This window comes from Epinephelus fuscoguttatus, linkage group LG16 (assembly GCF_011397635.1).
Source record: "Epinephelus fuscoguttatus linkage group LG16, E.fuscoguttatus.final_Chr_v1".
In the NCBI taxonomy this organism is placed as follows: domain Eukaryota; kingdom Metazoa; phylum Chordata; class Actinopteri; order Perciformes; family Serranidae; genus Epinephelus; species Epinephelus fuscoguttatus.
In genome coordinates this window covers 31,341,094-31,362,197 of record NC_064767.1, presented here as the reverse complement: position 1 = coordinate 31,362,197, position 21,104 = coordinate 31,341,094, and the positions used below count along the sequence as shown (strand labels likewise).

The 21,104-nt window shown below is 41.6% G+C and overlaps 1 protein-coding gene across 2 annotated transcripts in view; it reads left to right on the top strand.

The window, feature by feature from the left end:
- The window catches only part of LOC125903568 (adhesion G protein-coupled receptor A3), a 243,330-nt gene that overhangs the window by 177,765 nt on the left and 44,461 nt on the right, over nucleotides 1-21,104 (top strand). For both annotated transcript variants that reach the window (XM_049600560.1, XM_049600559.1), the window contains one exon: nucleotides 18,526-18,653. In XM_049600560.1, the coding sequence (XP_049456517.1) occupies nucleotides 18,526-18,653 (128 nt within the window). The remainder of the gene's footprint in view (nucleotides 1-18,525; nucleotides 18,654-21,104) is intronic.

Genomic DNA, 21,104 nt, shown 5'->3' with positions numbered 1-21,104 from the left:
TTTCTATCTTTCTCTTCCTCCTCTCTCTGCCTCTATTTGAGTTTCTGTCACTGGCTTTCAATTGGGTTGCTGTATTTGTGCAATGCGTTTAACTGAACTGGACAGCACCTCATTTGCACAATGCTGGGCAGTCTAGACAAACACATTAAGAACAGATTTTTTTTTTCTCTATTAGGGCAGTGCAGAAAGTGATCCAGCCCTGTGGCAGTCTGCATGTCCACCTCTGTTGTCAGCCAAGACAGCAGCTCCCAGAATGTCCGCCTCTGCCCCTCCATTTCACTGCTGCTGCTCTGCTGCTGCTCTGCTGCTGCTGCTGCTGCTGCCGCTGCTGCCAGGCTCTGATTAGCAAAAGTGTATCACTGGGGGAAAAAAAAAAAAAAAAGGCCAAAGGTTAAAGGCGATGGTCACTTTCATAACGGAGTTGAAAAATTAAGCTCTCGCAAGTGGTTTATTATACATCATGGCCTTTTCTGCCACAGCTAATCATGATCACTGTGACCTTTTGACATTTAACCCCGTGACGCATATCGCTTTGTAAAAGTACATTCTTCTCCGCAGCGTCAGAGAGTACAGCCATGCCCTGCAGTTGCGTCTTTTTTAATTCTACTGTAAGGGTGTGGAGCTGCTGCTGCTGGTTGCTGGGCTTATAATTAGGGAGCAGCTATTGATGCAACGTGGCCCCCTGTGCACTTCTATGGAGGAGATAAGGACAGCAGAAAATGAGACTTGCGTAATTTGAAGGGGACGCGATAACATGACAGACAACGGGGTATATCTTTAGGCAAGGTCTATTAAGAACCCTTAAGATTTTTAGTAGAGGTCTCACCGTTTTGATTTTTTTAGGATGTGTTTTTAATATATATCAGTGTTTTCATGCAGGAAAGTATACTCTTGTTGGCTACTGGAGGCTGCTAAAGGTTTATTAGATTAGATCCAACCTTACAAATTGTTCACAATTTTCAGTTTTTTCATATCCAATCATGAACTGCAAGAACACCTGATGATATCTGGGACAGACAATTCCACAGACAGAGCAGTCCAACCATGCGTTTGTGCTCTCTGATAGGACAAACCACGAAGTAGTGAGAACCATTTAACAAGAATGCAGCAGCCTTGAATGATAACACTGGCGATATTCATTTCTTCCTGTTTTCTCTACAAATCCAATGAAAAGACCAAAAACAACAATGTTTTTTTCCCTCTAACAATTATTGTCTGTGTAACCAAAGCCTGATATACCTGCAGCTTATTCCTTTGTGCCCCAGAGCTCAGTGATTGTCCAGAGATGCATCAGTGAGCCACATGGTTTCTTCATTGCCATGAAAACACACACAGTAGTTTATTAAGGCTGTTCTCATGCACTGTTTGGACATTTTCCTATAACAAGTAATGCACCAAAAGTCATACATATCCCATGTTATTATGAGCCAGTAATTTATATATAACCCATGTATTTCGGAAGGCTGTGATCATGTGATGAATGTGCTTACGAAAGTAAAGAAAGAAGCGGTCCCTGTAAGGACGCAGGCTGGGATGGTGGATGGGTCACAAAACACTGGACTTTCACCCAGAATACCGGCGTTTGGAACCATGTGAACTTTGAGTAATTTTAAGGTACCTTGTCACCATATTTCTTTTTGTAAACCTAATCTAATTATACACTGAATACATATCATCATTCCTGGGTTGCTAATTTGTAGGATTTCATATAAACTGTTGTAGTAGGATACATTGGTCTGTTTGAAGTTATTTCAAATTCAGTGCCCTGATGCTGTAAATACTCATTAGTGTATATTATTGTTATTATGGTGTGAAAAGTCCCAGTAAATCCACTATTCACTCTTGTTTTAGTAATACTTGCTTTAAACTACGCTTCCCTACTGTTATCACCGAGACTTGAAAAAAAACTGTATGTTTGTGACCGGTTTTAAAGATTTGTCTCCTCATCAAAAGCAAATAGATGTGGGACTAACAAACATAAGTTGGGGAAGTAGAACAGTTGGCCCCATGAATGACGTTTCATCCTTAATATAAAGTTACATGACTGGTAAGGTTTAGGCATGTAACGTTACTGTGGTTGGGTTTAGGAAAAGAAACTCAGTGAAGACACACCTTAAAATGACTCAGAGTTCACTCAGCATTCACACAGTTATGAACATGTGTCTCTAGGGCAAAGTCTTGGAGAAAAGTCTGCGTTTTTGTGACCCATCCACCACCCCAACCTGCCTCCTTCTGAGACCACAGTCTGAGACCGCAGTCTGAGACTGCAGTCTTTCAAAAAACATTAGATTTGTACAAATTTAGGTGCCTTACTTTTCATAGGACAAATGTACAAAAAGTTTTTGAGAACAGCCTGAGGCCAGCCTTGACCTTGAAGAAGGAGTGGTACTGGCCATTTAAGCTACTTGGATCTTAATTACTATTATAGAGGATTGATCATACATTGACAGGGCTGTAGAAAGTCCAAGATAAGGCCTCGAAAGTCAGATTTGTTTGAATAGCCCAATATCACATACAGTACAATGTCTCACAGGACTTTACACAGGGCCCAAGACAGCGGAAAGGAATAACTCCTCAAACAACCTCAGCACAGAAGGGAGAAAAAGGAGGAAACCTCAGGAGAGTCTATTCAAAGAGAGATTCTTCCTTCTTGGACAGCTGGGTGTGCAACAGCTGCTGTAGGTGGAAAAAAATGACTATTAACAATGAACAGATAGTCGTAACAGTAATAGAAGATGAAAGACACACTATGCAACAATGGGATTACAACTGAACAATGTGATCATAAAATCTCTAATCTGATAGAAGAAGTCCAATTATGTAAGTCTAAGGAAAGGGTCCATTGAAATGAGTCCATGACAGATCCAAGATTAGTTGTAGGGTGCCAGCTGGGTGGGGTCAGTGGGCAGTTTGGAGTAGCAGCAAGGTAGTTTGAAAGAACACTCTTGATGTTGGCGAACATGAAGACCAATGTTAGCTTGATGGATGGCAGTAGGGATTATTTTAAAAGGAAATCTTTCTCCATTGGGTTTATCTGCAGTGCTGAGTGGCATTGTATCCTCAAGTGTTTTCTCTGTGCATCCATCTTGGTATGAGCTCATGTATACTGATGAAGATATGTATGTCGGAGTGAATTACCCATCCATAGACGGGCCTTTCTAACGCTGGATGAGCGATGCGCTCTGCTATGAAAGGTGAAAACTAATCTTGGCGCTTAAATTCCCTCCCCTTTCACTGTCCTGACACTTTGCCTTTGCCGTACAAATGGCCCTAACGAGATGCAAACATGTAAATTGCTGGTGGAGGAGATGGAGCGTCCACTTAGGCCTAAATGGCACAGATAGCACAACTGTCAGATCGTAAAATGGAACTGGGCTGAGATCACAGCGAGCAATCTGTAATCAAAAATGGAGGAAAATTGCATTGCGGTTGGGGGATGGAGGGATGGGAAAAGAAACCGAGAGAGATCTGAGTCAGACATACAGTAGCTTCCTGGGCTGAAGGGGTAATGATTTACCTATCTGGCCTGCTCCCTCCATCTGTCTCCATGCTTTTTGTCTATATAATCACTCTTCATCTCCTTATCTCCCCTATCACTGCTTTTCATTGTTGTCCCCGCTACAAGCTGTTTTCTGTCTGATGCACTACATATTCTTCATGCATTTACTCTTTGCACGGTTGACTGCAGTCATTCAGGAACATCCCTTACACCCCCTTCACTCTCAGCACCTTTGTCTCAGGGGGCTAAATGCTACCACAGTTAGAAAACATGGTAGCAATTGTCCAACACTGGCTACACTACAACACTTCCTTACAGTGCTTAAAAAAGCATCACAACAAGGCCATTTATTTTTTTTAAGGTGTTTATTCTGGCTTTTCAGGGAGGTGGGTGTACAGTCTTGAAACCCATCAGGTATCAGTGTGAAGACAAGAAGCCTCTGTGGGCAACGAACAATACTTTGGGAGATTTGACAACCCAGTTTCACTACCACCTTGTCAAGTATCGACGCTTGGTCAGTGGCCCCTGACATCAGATACAGACACGCAAAGGCACCCTTTAGCTGGGGTATAAAATGCAGCGGACTCTGTGGCAGTTTTTGATGCTCTAAGTAACTGCCATGATATAAAGAGAGAGAAATTGTGCATAGGGCAGGCGGGAGGGGAGGTGAATGGGTCAAACAAACTCCGGACTTTCACCCAAGAGGCCACTGTTCATTTCCTGTGTGAAACCAAAAGTCAGTTGAAGTATTTTAATGACAGCATAATTTACCATGATGTGTAGCATAGGAATGAGGCTACATTACGTTAGGAACATACATAATTTTTTTCTTAAGTCAAAAATGTATTTTGTCTATACCTGCGTGCTTTGGTTGCCTAAACCTAAGGAAGTAAGCCTAAGAACAAAGTTTTATATTTATGTTCTTATTTTTTATTTATGTTATTTATGTTGAGTTTAATTTGAAAGAGACTACATGTTTTTAGCTAGCATAAAATGTACGTTTCCCATGAAAAGTTTAATTTGAAAAGACACAATGACATACAAAATGACCAAAACTGCCACTGGAGGGGTACCTAGAGCGTCATCGTTTCATGTGTGGGGCCACTGTCCAAGTGTCAGTATTTGATGAGCTGGGAGTGAGGATGTGTTGGTTTTGATGTTGCAATTGGATATCTAGGCCAAGACTTCCTTTTCCATACTACGGTAATCTAGGCTGATCTCTATAAACAGATATCTGCGTATGAATACAGATCAATGAATTTAGAAAAAGGCTAATACAGGCTTAATCATTGTCAATCACCAAAGGGTTCAGAGATTGCGTTTTGGCCAATGAGTTCCACCTGTCCACACAAATTCACAGACTCTGTTTACCTTCCACTCAGAGGTCAATGCTACTCGGACTACAAATGGAAACGAGTATGCTCCCAGTACAGAGATCTTGTCCTGTTGTCTACAGATGCTGCATATATATGCAGATATTGGTTTACAGAGATTACTATTAGCAAAACTCCAACGTGCATTGCGGTTTCTATGGCAATGCTAATGGTGCCAGTCAATGCCCAGCATTGCTCAGGTGCTTTTTATGTAGTCAGCCAGCACTATAAGAGCTGTTAGAGGCTTGTACTGGAGACAGAGAGAGGGCATGTGAAAATGGTGGACAGCAACAGATGTGTGTGTGAGAGAACTCTGCAAAGGCACCAGCTCGGCGCTGTTAAGCACCACACACGCAAACGTAAGCTTATTTACCCACTGAGACCTCCATTGCCAGAGAGCAATGCATTCTGTTAGAGAGGCTGTTTGCATTGTGTTGCTTGCAGAGGCTGGGTTTACAGTGCATCCTCTGTGCTGCGCCGTCTTTAACAGAGCAGAACCTGTGGAGCGCTGCCCTATTCTTGTCCATTGTTACAAGGAAAAAAATGGCATGTTTTGGTACAACGTATCGACCGGCAAGGGAACGAGGTGCGGACTGGTGTAATGTATGCTCCCACTCTGTGTGCTGAACAGCATGCTGTCTCAGGAACCTGAAGACAGAGCGTGAGCAGTGTGTGTAAGAGGGCTGAGGTGTTTCTGGCATTTGTGTATGTGAGTGTGTGCTTGGATTTGCCCTTGTGTGTGCTTCTGTATCCACACCTGTGACTCTGAGTGTGTGTGTATGTGAACACACACAGACCCCCATCCACTGAGCATTCTGTGGCGTGTAGCGATTGGAAGAGATGAGTCACCCTTCTCAGACAACACCTACCAACCACCACACCTCCCTCTCCCTCTCTCGTGTACACACTCACGTGCAAAGACGATGAGAGACATGATGTTGGCAGGCAGAGTTTCAGGTTTGCTCATATAGTGACTTTAAAAAGGAGAGGTTAGTCTCATTCAGCCTCTTTGCTCTACATTTTACACCAGTCTTCTTTCAGATTTACTTTTATTGATACATGTCCCCAGACTGAGGAGATGGGAGGTTTTCTTACCAGTAAGAAGGAGCAGGGTGGTGGCTTAAATCTTCTGTTTGGATTGAGAAATCTCACCATGGACTTTGGGTTGGGTTCTGATGGGAAGTGCCATTTTGGATTCGATTCCTGGTTGGCAAGACATCTGGATTGAGGAAAATCAAGGGCTAACAAATATCTTAAGTGATCTTTTATCACTCTTTGCTTATTTTTATTAACAGAGCAATATGTAAAACATTAAGGTAACAGGTTTCTTATTTTTAGCTGGCACTTACTGTCACTTTGGTGGTTGAAATGACAGATTGTATCAGCAGTAGCTAATTTATGTTAATTCGGTGATTAATCTTAGCAGAATTTTAAATTAATCTTGGTTATTGTCAGCATGCCCTCTGAAAGCTGGTGTCTTTGCTTGGGCAAAGATTATTTTTCAGGGATAAGTAACACCACTTTGTGAAGCCACTCTGTGATTGCAAGTAGATCTATACATCATGTTTTAATTATCATAAAGGGTTGTTTCTTTTTTTCTAGCTATGGTAGGAACATCAGTCTGTTTCTTAGTCAATCAGTCGTTCTAGCACTTGGTCCACACTGAAACTTGAAATATCTCCATTTACCACATACTATAAGATTGGTTGGTATGCACTGTGTACAGACATTCCTGGTCCTCGGAGGATGAATCCTACTGGCTATCCCCTGACTTTCTCTCTTGCACCACCACAAGATTGACATTTTTGGTTTTAACTGAAATGTCCCAACAACTATTGAGTGAATTTACATTAAATTTGGTACATGTATGCCAACAGAGGATAATTTATAATACATTTAGTGAACTCTTAACATTTCATCTAGCAACATCTTCAAAGGTCAAAATTTCCGTTTGTCCAAATTGAAATATTCATGACCATATACCTACGAAACTAACTACAAAACTATATTTCCATCAACCTTACAGGGTTTATTGCTTATTAGCAATTGTAAACATGCTGAACTAAGATAGTGATCATGGTAACCATTATACCATCTTAGCATGTTAACATTGTCATTGTGAGCATTGTGGAAGTTGGCTGTATACTCAAAGGCTGCATCTGAAATCTTATACTAACAAACTGACTGAAACTGACTGAAACCTCAGTAAGAAACCAATAGCATGTCACTTGCATACTATTTAATTTTCTTTCTTTTTTTTTTAAGGTTTTTTTTTTTTTTGGCTTTTTGCCTTTAATGGACTGGACAGAGTGAAATGGGAAGAGAGAGTGGGGGGACAACATGCAGCAGGGGGTTGCAAGCCAAATTCGAACTCGCCACTGCTGCAGCGAGGCATCACCTCTATACATGGGGCGCCGGCACTATCTACTAAGATTCCAACGCCCCTTGCATACTATTTCTGTTGAAATATTACAGTTTGCAAACACTGGACACTACACTGACAATAATATATCCCACAATGCAACATGGTAGGCGACAAAGTTCACAATTGACAGTGGTTGACAGCGACCATGACAGCTCCGTGACATCAGTAATGATTCAATGTGTATGTATAAGATTTCACTTTGCTAGCTGTAATAAATATTTTTTCAATTATTCTTAAATTGCCAGTAGAGTTGAAGTTGGCTCAGGTTACCATGGTAATGCATCTCCAACCAGTATAGAGGCTTGTAGGAAGTAACGTGGTAATTTAGTACATCCAAAAAGATGTATGAATATGAATATCATGAAGAGATATTGTAGGGTTGACTATTGTTGCATTTAAAAAAAACATTTACACAATGAGATTTGACAAATAATCATCAGTAATGTGGATTTCACGACTAAGTGAGTAAGACAACCAGGCTTTCCCACACATTCATTCATTTGTGGCAGCTCGCCACGATTGAAACATGTGCAGCAACATTTTGATTTTCTATTTTTGGAGCTGGCCTGTTAATTAGGTGTGCTGTTAGAATATATGTATATACTGTTCTGTCATCAATTGCTCTACACTGTTGCAGTGCAGAGTATACTCTGATCACAGATGAAGCAGCAGAGCGTCAGGCTCAGTGAAAGTGACACTTAACCTTTCATTGTGCTAGGTCTAAAACAAACACAAACAGCTGCTTCTCTGATCCATTGATCTGATCAGATCATCTCTGATGGGATCAACTGATCAATATCCATCCTGTGACCTAAAACTCTAAAAACTACTGGCAAGGGGGAAAAAGAGTTAGGCCTGCACTAAATTCATAGACCCCAATAAAACCCGAATATACAGAGGGTACACAGACTCAACATAACAGGGATGTATTGCCCAGCTCTAATTCACACAAAAGTATGTCGAGTGACAGCACACATATTGGGTATGTAGTGCATAGTATGTGATTTCGGACACAGCAATAGTCTTGCTAACTGATATCAATCAACTTGCTACTTTAGTTTGTCAATTAAACTTCACACAGAGAAAACTAATTGTTTTTACAAGCATTTGATAGCACAAAACCTTTCAACAGCACCACATAATACAACCCTTAAAAAATGATCAAACATTTGAATTAACACCTCTCAAAAACTTCCAGCAAACACTAAACATTTAATTCTTCATCAGTTTTACCTTGGTGTGCCTAATAAACTGGCAACTGAGGGTATATTCTGCAAGGAAAGCAAAAGGATTCAAATTCAGTATTGGATTAAGATCTGATGAAATGTTATTGCAGCTCGGCCCTAAATGAAACATGTCGGTGTGTCAGGGAGCTTTCGAGCACAGTGGAGCTCCTCAGTAAACAGCAGTCAGTCTGTGGTAAAATTGGGTAGCTCCCAGTAGCCATGTGTTTTTACTGTATGACTGTGAAAGGAGGCATCATGCTCAGCAAATCTTCCGTGGATAAATAAAAAGCAAGAGAAAGAAAGAGATTAGAGTCATTCCAGTGTCTCCGTTCTATATTAAAAAGCTATCTTCTCCCTGCTTTCACATTTGTTCATATTGATTCTTTCTGTTCGCAGCAGACGTGAGTGTTCACGTCTCTTTGTTCCAACTGCAGAGGGGGTTTTGCCTACAGTGAATTATGAGCTTGTACTCTGTTTGCAAGGTTGAGCAGAGCACAAGGCTCATTTATTTGATAGTCACGCTTTAAATATCTCCACAGAACAGCGATTACAATAACTTTTGTATAGGAATTTGAATAGCCTAAAGCTACATACAACACTTCTAATCTGAGGCTCTAGAGAAATTAATGCTAATGAAACAATGCCCCCTTGATGTTTGAGGAGATAAATACACCCCGACTGATACGTCTGAGCCTCAAATGACGGTGCTCATCTAGAGGGTTCCTCATCAGCTCATAATGTTTGTTGATTTGATGGATGTGTGCTTGATTCCACGTGATTTGATTACTCTTTTCACGGTGGGCCTTGTTTGCCTCCGCTGTTGAACATTCTCCGGGTGAGGCGCTGATTACAAGCACGACCGTATCTCAAAGCTACGAGCTGAGTGACAGCCACAAGGTGCAGCAGAAACACTGATGACCTGCGTTAATGGCGCATGACCGTTTTTCTGACTGTTGTCAAGTCCGGAGGTTATTCTGTCCCGCCGCTGTCCTGTCTCTCCCTGTTATCCGCTGGTGTACGGGCGAGCCAGAGTGGGTTTGATTTGCACACTCACTCCGGTTCTGTTCCGGCGTTCACGCGACCACTCAAGGATGATAAAATACAGTGCTGGATGGGAGCTGGGAGCCGGGCGCCCGCAGGCTGTTCACTAGAGGATTTTAATTTTGTTTTTCACTCACTCCCTTTCTCTTCCCTCTCTCCCACAATGTTTGTGCATTCTTGCGTGCACCAATGTGATTACAACAGGGAAAGGAGCACATTTGCAAGGACATATGTCACAGATTGGTTTACAGATTCTGCGGCATCAATTAAAAGCAAAATGCATTACAATTGCAAGAGTTTGGCTACTACAGGTTGCGGGGTTCATCATCATAACCCATCGCTAGGCTGAAACAAGACACTGAGCCTGTAAGTCCTCTCACATCAACAGTGTATTTGTCCCATTTTATTTTGCAGGCCTGATAACCTTGCACCCACTGTGCCTGTGCGCTGAGATTATGGATCAACTTTAATTGACTCTGGTAATCTGATTTTGGCATGGGGAGGGAGGATCCTGGATTAAAGTTGTAACTACAACACAAACAGGGGATCAGGGGCCTGTTTAGCCGCAGGGGCTAGGGGACAATGGAGGCATGTTTAGACGTAACATGCCAGCGCTAATCCAGAATAGGCAAAGCTAAGCTGCCCTGTATGGTAATATTGTTGCCTCTCTGTAATGAAATGCGCCATCAGAGGGCTGGTCACATTGTCCTGCCACACAGACACAGTAATAAAGTGGCCAGTGGTGCCGTGATGTAATACGATAGCAATAATCATAATAGCCAGAGTGGTGGAATCGCATTTGAAGCTGGCTGCTTCTGTCCCCAGCTGACATTCTGCTATTGGCTTCTGCGAGGAAGAGTACAACAGGGAAGAGTTGTTTAGAGCACGCCGCAAGCTACGCCAATGGCCTATCAGTCATCATGACAGCCGGGTCAACAAGGGAATTGCAACTTTACAGTCTGTATCTGTTGCACAGCATGCTGAGATCTATACATAACTGAAATGTACAGGAGTCAGAGTAAAACTCAAATGCAGCCTTTAAGAGACACAAATGTAAGAAAATCTGCCTGCGCTTTCAAGACAGTGATTAATCGCTGGATAATAACAACAGTGCGGAGACTACAGCACTTGAGTCAGTGTTCAGTATATACAGTTTGCATCCCGCTCAAGCCGTCTTTGCTGAATGTGCTGCAGCAGTTTGCCTCACATCACCCCGGGAGCATAAACACTGCTTCTAGGAGCCATATGAACGATTTGTTCAGGGCACCCTGTAGTCCGCCTCACCATTTTTCTTTGGGCCCATCCATCTGCTAAAAGGGACAGTCTCCCTTCATCCTTCTTCCCTTTTCTCTCTATTCTCCCCCCTAGCTTTTTTTTTTTAACCTTTATTTGTCCAGGGGAGGGTTCTGCTGAGCATGCACGCTCTATTCCAGCTTTGCCCTTCTTTGCTTTCATACTCTCCTGCTGTATATGCTGCCCCATAAAATGGCAGTTCCTCTATTGTTGGCCTCTGAGCAGCTGTTCGGCACCTTGCACAAGGGTACCTCTGTAGTAGGTGTTGAAGAAGGGGTTGTTAGTAATTCACTTTCAGCCAGGCTTGTTCCCCCGGCCAGCCGGCTTCTTCTCAAAGCTTTAGGCTACTGCTGTCCTTGTTTGGCTGGTCTGGAAGCTGCCTGGTCCACCAGCTTTTCTGTGTGTTTGTTATGCAGGCCTTGCACCAAATGACTTTTTGTGCAAATTTTCAATGTCGGAATAAAATCAAGACAGTTTTTCCTCAGTTCCTCACTCCTCTGGTCTCGATCGATTGGTGTAAGGTCGTCATAAAACTCAGTCCAAGCTGTCTCAAGTTAGTCTGTCGTCTTGTAGTTGAGATAAAATCAAACATGGTTAATATTATAGTTAGTTTTTAGTCTTGACTCATGCAAATACTGAATTTTATGACATAACATGGTTAACAACCAAACAGGAATATTGATGATGATGCTGAACTGACAAAAATACTCTTGAAATATGACATCATTTATCTTGTATTTCTAGAGTTATGTGTTAATTATGGAATTGTTAATATGTTATATGTCTTTAAGTGAGGTTGGCATAATATTTTCCAACAGGAGCAGGATGTGAAAAAATCTGATAATAATGACCCTACAAGATCTGATTTTTAATGGTCTATGGCTCAGTCTATGTGGCCCTCTACACAATATTTGTTCATCAAGCAAGATCACTTTGCATTTTTCTGTTCACCTCACAGTGGCAGGGCTATTATAGAGTTTGTAGACATGCACCAACTAGGAATTACGCAGGTGGAACCAATGTGTTTACACAATCAGACAGCAAACAAGTGAACGGCTACCTAAGAGTAGACATTTCCTGCAAAATGCCAGATGTGGCAACAGCAAAGAAGGGCTGGCGCTTTGTGGAGCGTTGGAAAGTTGAATATGTTTTCAGTAAAGGTGGAACAGTTGCATTTGTCTCATTTGTGTGGCTTTTTTTCTTATAACCCATGTGATGGGCGAAACAGCTGGACCCCAAAGTATTTTCGCATTATCTAATGTGGCCTCCATTAAAAATTGTTTGGACACCACTGTCTTATAGTGTGTGACTAAATACCCACATTGTCTTTATGCAGAAGGGTGTCAAACTTTAGTCTTCTAGCGAATAGGAGGCATCGAACTCATGAAGTTGTCTTGTATAGTTTTTGTGGTACTCTTGATTCAGTGTAACAGGGCTGCACTAAATGATTAATCGATTATAAAAATTGTTGCAGACTGATTTCTGTTTGACTTACTGATTCATTGTTTCAGCTCTATTGTGTATCCCACATTTGTTTGCCCCACCTTTTGAGGGTGGTGACATTTTACATCATGTCACATGCTCCATTGCCTTTCACTTTTTTATGGGTGTACTATAATTTAAGAGATTCTTATTGTGGAGGTCTGTCGCTAGCAATCTTACTATATAATGACGAAAACTCTGTCTGTGGGTGTATCTGTCTGTGTCTCTGTTCCACGCTTTTCTCCTCACTGACTTGGTCAGTCCATGTGAAATTTGGCACAGTGGTAGAGGGTCATGGGAGGATGCGAATGAAGCAATATTACATCAATTGGCCAAAGGGGGGCGCTATAACAACTGATTGAAATTGCAAACTTTGAAAGGGCATATCTCATGTCCCGTATGTCGTAGAGACATGAAACTTTGCACAGAGATGCCTCTCCTCATGAGAAACAAATTTGGTTCAAGAACCCATAACTTCTGGTCATATAGATTTTCCGCCATTTTGAATTTTTTGAAAAACACTTAAAATCAATCTTTTCCTAGGAAGTTTGACTGATCTGCATGAAACTCGATGAACATAATCTAGGGACCAATATCTAAAGTTCCCTCTTGGCAAAAGTTGGAAAACTTACTAAAACTGAGCTTCTATAAGGCAGTGAATATTGCAGAGGGCGTGGCTCATCACATAAAGGTGTATAACATCTCAAGGGTTTCACCGATCACCACGCAACTTTGTAGGCATATGACCACACATAATCTGAGGGGACCCCTCCATTATTGGCCCGATCAAACAAAATGGGGGCGCTAAAGAGCTAATTTCTTATCTAGGCCTAATCGCCATATCGATTTTTACTTAACTTGGTTGATAAGTAGAACAGGACGCCTCAAGGTGACTGGAGAAATTGAACTCTAATTGGCAACTGGGTGGCGCTATAACAATAGAAAAATGCTTAAAAATTGCTAAAATGCAACCGATCGCTGTGGCTCCCCCTGTGGCCCAGTGTTTTTGTTTATTCTTCTAATTTTTGGTATGACAAAGTCATGGTATGGTATGCTGTACATAGTCACGGAAACTGTCAGTGTGTCATTCTGTCAGTCAGTCATTCTGTCTGTCCCATGTTTTTTCTACTCACTGACGTGGTCAATCTATGTGAAACTGCACATAACAAATAACTAGGCCATACCCATTGGTAGCTTTGTCACCTTCTACCTCTGCCTATTACCAATTATGTCAATTTTCTCAATTACTCATTAATTTGGTCAGTAAGATATTAGAAAACATATTTTCCATATTCCACATTGACATATTTAAACTACTTGTTTTACCATCCAAGATCCAAAGACATTCAGTTTACTGTCATAGAGGATAGAAGAGAAAACCAGCAAATAATCTGTTCACAGCTGAGAAGCTGGAAGCACAGGATATTTTGCACCATTCCCTTAAATGTTAACAGTATGTGGAGGACCCCAAACCTTTCATTTCATATGTGCCCCCCACTCTCAGCGTTAAAACGAAACCTGCACCCTTGCTTGGTGTAATCAGTCCTTGGATTCCTGGTAGCCCACTGTCCATTTCTTACAGTTAATTGAAAACAGCAGCTACTGACTTGTCACTGAAGGTGTTAATATCTCCTACAGCAGTAAGTTCAGACCTCAGCAGGTCCTGCGTGCGTACGTCCTGTCTTACTGTTCAGATATGAACACCTTTTCCTCTTCTGCAGCTTTAGTCACACCTGATCTTTAGCTCCACTGACGACAGCTCAGCTATGATGGTGATGTTCCTCTGTCTTGGTTCACTTATGCTGGGGATAGTACATCCTGCTGCTGGCTGAGCTTTTAGGCTTTTAATAAACTCCAAATGTGTTTCAAGCATGTAGCACATACACAGGGAAAATAAATTAAGTATACTCAAAATTGTCAGCACGCATAATTACATTGCTTGATTTTTGAATGTGGTGTTAATGGGCACTACTGTCTCACAATGCATTGTCTGACAAAAATGGAGGAGCTAGAAATGGTGAGGAGTGAAAAGATGGCAGCCAGTGCTGTTATAAATGAATAAATTAAAGTTAAAGAAATGCAGCACATTTTGAAACACAGTTTCTAAAAGCTGTTTTTAAAATGTTTCCTAATTTGAAATAGCATTCAGAGTCGCAGCAGTTGTCGTCTGCCGGTGCACTTTTTGTGCAGAGTACATTGATTTCTTGTATACTAAAATTCAATTTACCACTTTTTAGTAATAAGGCACTGGGGCCCACGTATGGTTTTGTGAGTACTTCTAAGATGCATGACATCTTGAGGAAAGCAGCTCAGCACAGCTGTGGGCTTGTGAGCTTTATTTGTTGGGGTGAGAAATAGTTAAAGACTCTGGAGGCGAGAGGCGGACATTCCCAGCAAACATTATAAGCCCAGTGATGATGATAATATATCCCATGAGAACGCTTGACTTCCTCCTTCACACCTAAAGCCATTTAACCACGGCTGCCGTCACTCACCATGTGACGCTTAGCATCACACTGAACCACTCAATATGTCTGAGCACAATTTAGTTTTTACCAATGCAGTAACTGATTCCCTCGGGAACGTTTTCTCTGTGACCTTTGGTTAAGTTGATGTTTGTGTGGGGTTATTTTTCATGATCTAAGCCCATATGAAGTGTTATTTGCTCTTTAAGTATATAAATCAGCTTAGTGACTTAAAAGCTTCATTGCAGCAGGATTTCTTGCTGATGCTTCAGGCCTTGATTTTTTTCCAGCAACATCAATTCATTGAGCTGTAATTAACACCCGTTTTCATTGTCCTTCCATGACATCGCTCCAGGGACAAATACAAACTTAATAATTCCCTGTAAATCTGTAGCTACCAAATTATGAGAAGCTATTTACAATTTTGGAATATGTTTGTCATGTGTTTTCCTCCAAAAGGGCCACCCCCTCGCTGTCCTTTCCTTCTCTTTGACATGTTTTTTTCCCTTCCTCTATCTGTCTGTGTGCTGCTGTGCTTCCAAATGATGGTACATTTTATTGCTCAGGTCTAATTACAGTTGTCTCTCCCCATCCTTCTCGTTTGTCATTTTTGATTTTCTGGCCAAGCTACAAGCTGAAAACCTATAATGTCTGTATTTTTAAAGATCAGTGATTTTTTTCATTCACCACCTTTCAAAGTTAGCCAAGAGTAGTTCTTCAGAGGTAATATGGTTAGCATTAAAGCTGCTCCAATCAATATTTTTGTATTAGCAATGGATCAAATGACTACATGTATCTTGAAAGAGTTGGGCACAGTTATAAATTCACAGACAGTTATCATCCTACTGCAGTTCCCCTTAGCTCTGTGGTGTGTTATAGCGTCTTTCAACTTCTGGTTTTGGTTTGACAGCCCCCAACTTAAAGCTGTAGCTGATAACTTTTATAAATAATAACTTTTTAACACAACTGCTGAAACTGTCACAATAGCCACTCAGTAGTACATGAGCAGGTAATCTGTGGGGGAAAAAATCACATTATTCTGCCTCCTCACAGTGCTTCTAATGGCATTTGCAAGAATCCACTGCATGCGAACGAAAACAACCAATCAGAGCAAAGTAGTCTATGATGCAGCTGTCAATCATGTCAGTCAGTCAGTGCTTGTGAACTGTGGTCAAAATGTCAATTGGCTGCCATGTTGAAAACAGTTGAGCCAAAAAAAAGGCTGGCGCAAATGTTCTCATGTCACAGCTAAACAGTACACTAAAGTAAAGTTATGAAAACATTTGAGGTGAGAAAGAGGCTGTGTACTAACAGAGTCATGACTCAAATTTGATTAGCATAGCCTAGTTTGACAGTTTGATCGCAGTTCACAAGCAGTCATTCGCATGATTGACAGCTGCGTTAAAGACTTCTCAGCTCTGATTGGTTGTGTTCCTGCCGCTGCGTTGGCCTCTACCAAATACCACTGGATGCACAACAAGGAGGCAGCAAAACATTATTTTTCTTCACAGCATATCTGTCTGTTCTGTTACTGTGTGGATGTAATGATATTTTCAGCAAATGTGACAAAAAGTTGTTCTTACAAAAGTTACCAACTGCAGCTTTAACTGTTTTGATCTAGTCTCATTATTGTCACCAGCCATGCCTTCAGAGGCAGCAGGCAGCTGTTTCCAGCAAAAAGAGCTCTGATGAAACCAACTGTGCATGACGTTTTTAGCAGTAAACAACAGACAAAGTTAGTAACTAGTTGGGAAAGAAAGTGAAGCTTTTAATGGCTAAAGAGGACATAAAGAGCTGAAAGAAGAGTGCACACTAATGATACAACCTATGACTAGTTAGCGCAAGTTTTACCGCCCAGTTGGGACCTTGTTGGTGCCATTCTTTGTGAGTTAGAATTTTCTCCTGGTGTCTGTGTTCGTGTAATTTCCTTTGGGTGCTATGGTTTCCTCCCTAAATCCCAAAGGCAGCATGTTTGCAGTTTAAAATGATAACAATGGCAGATTTATCACTTCCAAATACGTAGCAATATTTGAAACAATGGTTTCCTGATTATAGAAGTAGACAAAAGCAGACATCTTGTTTCTAGCTGCCAGTTTTGCCACTTGAAACTGCAATTGTTGGAACTATGCTAGCTAATTAAGCTAACATTAACTCTATGGGTTGGTTGAAAACACCTTCACTGGCTGATATTTGTAATGATTGTTTAAGAAGTAGTAGTAGTAGAGTAGCCTAAATGGTTGTGTGTCTATATGTGTTAGCCCTGTGATTGACTGCTGAGCTGCCCAACCCTTCCCCTTGACTACTGTGAGCTGGATAAAGCCGTCAGCCCACAACAGGCCTGTAAAGGGTAACTGTATATATGATGGATGGACAGATGGATGCATAGATGGGAACATGTTGTAATGCATCAGAATTTATGTATTTTATATAGTTTGCAGTTTACAAAAAATGACCAGATCTCTTGAAAGTAGCATAACAGCATCAGAGTGGTGACTTTTCATACCTCCAAAAAAGCCGCAAAAGTGAGCAGCAGAAATTCCTTAAATATAAATCTTGGCACCAACTCTTTGACTTTCTTTTTACTTTTCCCTCTTTAAACACACAGGAAAGCCTTTATTAGCCTGATGAGTGTTGGACTGAGTGTCTGTACCACACACTCTTCTGCTCTACATCTCCCCAGCGTCCTGTCCCCCAAACCTTTTATTTCATCTCGGGCCACTACTTTACAACCGTGCTTATAAATACCCCGTTGAAGGTCAGGACCCCTCACAGGCCCCGACAGGCTCATCAGCCTTTGGATAAACACAGAAAGAGAATATCCCACTTGGCTACTCACCGAGACAATGATGGAGTCAGACAGTGTGTGTGTGTGTGTGTGTGTGTGTAGATCACTCTCGCAGACACAAACTCCAGCTCTGCTGAGCTGGCGGGGTTATGGAGATAAGGTGCACTTTATTTAGCAACGTCAACACGATGGAGCCTAAATTGTGACGTCACTGTTGAATGGGTTTAGAGATTTTACAGTAGCTTGTTTTGCCTCTTAAAACAACAGATCTAAAGCTCACCCATACCATAAACTGAAGTATTAAAAAGTTGTCTCTACTTTGAGAGTTATAAGCTGTAGCTGTCAGAATGCGTGCCGCAGAAGTTGAAGGAGTTTGTCTTGTAGACTTCGTGTAGAATAAATTACCAAGCAAAATGGACTGTGATGTTGATAAGGGCTTAATGAGCGTCTGTTAACAATGTGTCTTTTACAGACACAAAAAGCGACTTAACTTTGTTTTCATTTTTTTTCTCTTTTTGCCTGGCTGCTATCCATTTTTGTTTTGCTTTTTATGTTGGCAGACTAGGAAGATTATGCTATTGTTGCACTCAGTCGCTCCGACTAAGAGTGTCTGCTAAATGCCTGAAATGCAAAATGTAAATGCAGGGGGAAGAATATTCACTCGACAGGGTTGTTACTCTTTTATGCTGATTTGGACAGCGTTCTGACTCGGAGACATTTCCTTGACATTCATTTGTATTTCGCTTGCATATCTCGTCGGCGCAGTTTACTGTGCCTATGCATGTGGAGAGCTCATCATCTTCGTCTTTCGGGTGGATTGTCAGGAGCGCCGTCACTGTGCAGGCCTGGTTCTTGCTCAGTGATTATATTTATGATACTGTATTTATGATGGCTTCTGTCTGATCCTCACTTTTCCTCTCTCATCTTTTGCTTTAGGATCTGAAGAAGGTGCTGTCTTTCCCCCCATTCCCTGGGGAGTTTTTGCACCCGGTCGTGTATGCCTGCACGGCGGTCATGTTGCTCTGCCTCTTCGCCTCCATCATCACGTACATAGTGCACCACAGGTAAGGAAAAAAGTCTGTTGAAATATACCTTTAAACTTCCCGCAGCTTTTCATTTCAACATGTGGACACTTGGGCAAACACTTTAATAATCTCTCACCTTTTTTTTCCTTCATGGTTTGTGGTTTATTTTTGACTCCTCTGTCACAGATCCTGGGTGTGAGTCAGATGCTTTAGGCTGGCGTAAGCACTGCAGCCTGTCTGCCTAAGAGGATCTAAAACACATACACAGATGGGTGTGTTTTTGACAGTCATAGCAGAAATGTATGCTTCCAATGTATTCTGTGGGGCACTGAGGCTGCCTTTACTCGTGTTTTTCCATATTGCGATGAAGACAGAGAATGGTTTTGCACTGGGGCGTCTGTCTTCTCTTCTTAAGTTCACCTGCTGTGGATGCTGTTATTAAAGCAGAGGGAGCCTGTCTGGCATATTATTTCAGCAAGCCAATTCATCATCTGTTTTGTTGTAGAGCATCAGTCACTTTATCATGTCCGTGGCATTAATGTGGTGTTATTGTAATAGCTCCCCATCCATTTTAATATAAAGGCAATAGGAAATGTCTCAAATGTCACATTTTCAAAGAAATATGGTTTTATTCTCAGAATAACACAGTTGACTGACATTCTCTCAGACAGAAATACTTTTTATTTATGTTTTCATGTTCTTACTGTGACTGAAGCTCCAAATGCATGAAACCGTGTGAACGCACAGCAGCAATTGCAGTTTGCATCCATCTGTGACACCTGGGACAGAGACAGGGTGCGTCCTTCTGCAGTCAGACAGTGATGACAGCATCTGGGGCTCCAAACAGCAGCATCACTTATACTGTTGTCTAGCACTGCAGTATTGACTGAAGGAAAAATTGAAACTGCGATACAGGCAGGAGCAATTCCAAAATTGCAGAAGATTGAGATTTTTGATTTGAGTAAAATGTAAACAGTCTCCAAACGCCACTGGAGGATCTTGTGTTTTGTGCAGGATTAGTGTGTTGTTAGTGAAACTCAGTGGAAAAATACAATACGCAGCCATGATCCATATGATTTAAAGACATATTAATCAGAATGAAATGAAAAAGAGTGTTTTTTATGAAGGGTGCCAAAAAAAATCTTTCTTTTAAAATGAATCTTTGAATAGACATTGTAGAAGCTAAACTACTAGTTGCTACGAAGTAACACAGTTTGAAGTGTTGATTTGTTGTTGATTCATAATACTGGAGAAACATAAAAGGGCTGCAGATATTTTACAAGATTTGCAATCATATTTCATAACTGATGAATAGGATAGGGTCTGTGTTTCATTTATAATTTATATTGGAAGACATTTCTGAGAAAGAAATTGCATATACTGTCATGCAATAATGCCTTTTGCAATTTTGTCAGATGTATTAATATTACTGTCAGAGCAGACTAAGTATGTTTACATGCACATTAGTATTTCGGTCTTAGGGCTGGGACACATGCCACATCTTTTACTGCCTTTAAAACGTGAGGTTGGGCACTGGGTACTACTCTTGTGCCTGCTGTGCCAACTTTCAAGGGCACAGAAGCAGGTTGTGCCTGGTGTTGCAAAGTGACCATAACCAGCACCGTATCACAGCCTACCCACCAGAAATCCAGAGTGCAGAGCTGAGCTTCTTTCAGGTATTGTTTTTTAAGTGTGCCTTGGGCCTGAAATGTAGTCCATGGAGGGTCCATGTCATTGGTCCGACAGCCCATTGGTTCGACATCCCATTAGTCCGACGGTCTGTGGTGCTGAGCGGCTCGCAGTGGGCGTATTTCTGCCTTGATGGTGTGCCGCAACCGGCACTGGGTCAGCTGCGAAAGGCCTGAGGCGGAGCAGGCTCACGGCTTATGTGTTTGTCACTTTCTTTTTCATTTTAACCCACACCATGATCTTTTCCTGACCCTAACCAAGTGGTTTTTGTGCCTAAACCTAACCAGACCTTAACCACAGGGCATCATGATGATTTCGGAACAACGGGACTTTGGAACAATGGGTTTAATATGGTCGGAACAATGGGATGTCGAACCAATAGGCTGTCGGACCAATGGGCAGTTCCCGTCCATGGAACAGGTGTAAAGCTGTGGGTAGCCCTGCACTAAAATGACCAACCTCTCCTTCATATTTACCATGGACTGATATTTACATAGGAAATGGAAGAAAGGAAATATATCTACTGGCTGTGTGCGGTTGTTCTTTGTCTTTTTGCATTGCAGCATTTAAGCTTATTTGATTTCACAGTGCAGCCGTTGCACCCTAAAAAAACAGGCGCTTGGAAATGCTTGCACACATTTGTTCAGCCCTTAACCCTGGTTTTGTTCATATCAGGGTTGGGTCGGTTCTCGGTAATACCAATTCGGTTCAGTACTCTGTCTTGGACTGGGTTTTTTTTTTTTTTGAGACTGACCGGACCGCATACGTCATTTTACAGCCTGTACCCAGGCAGAACGTATG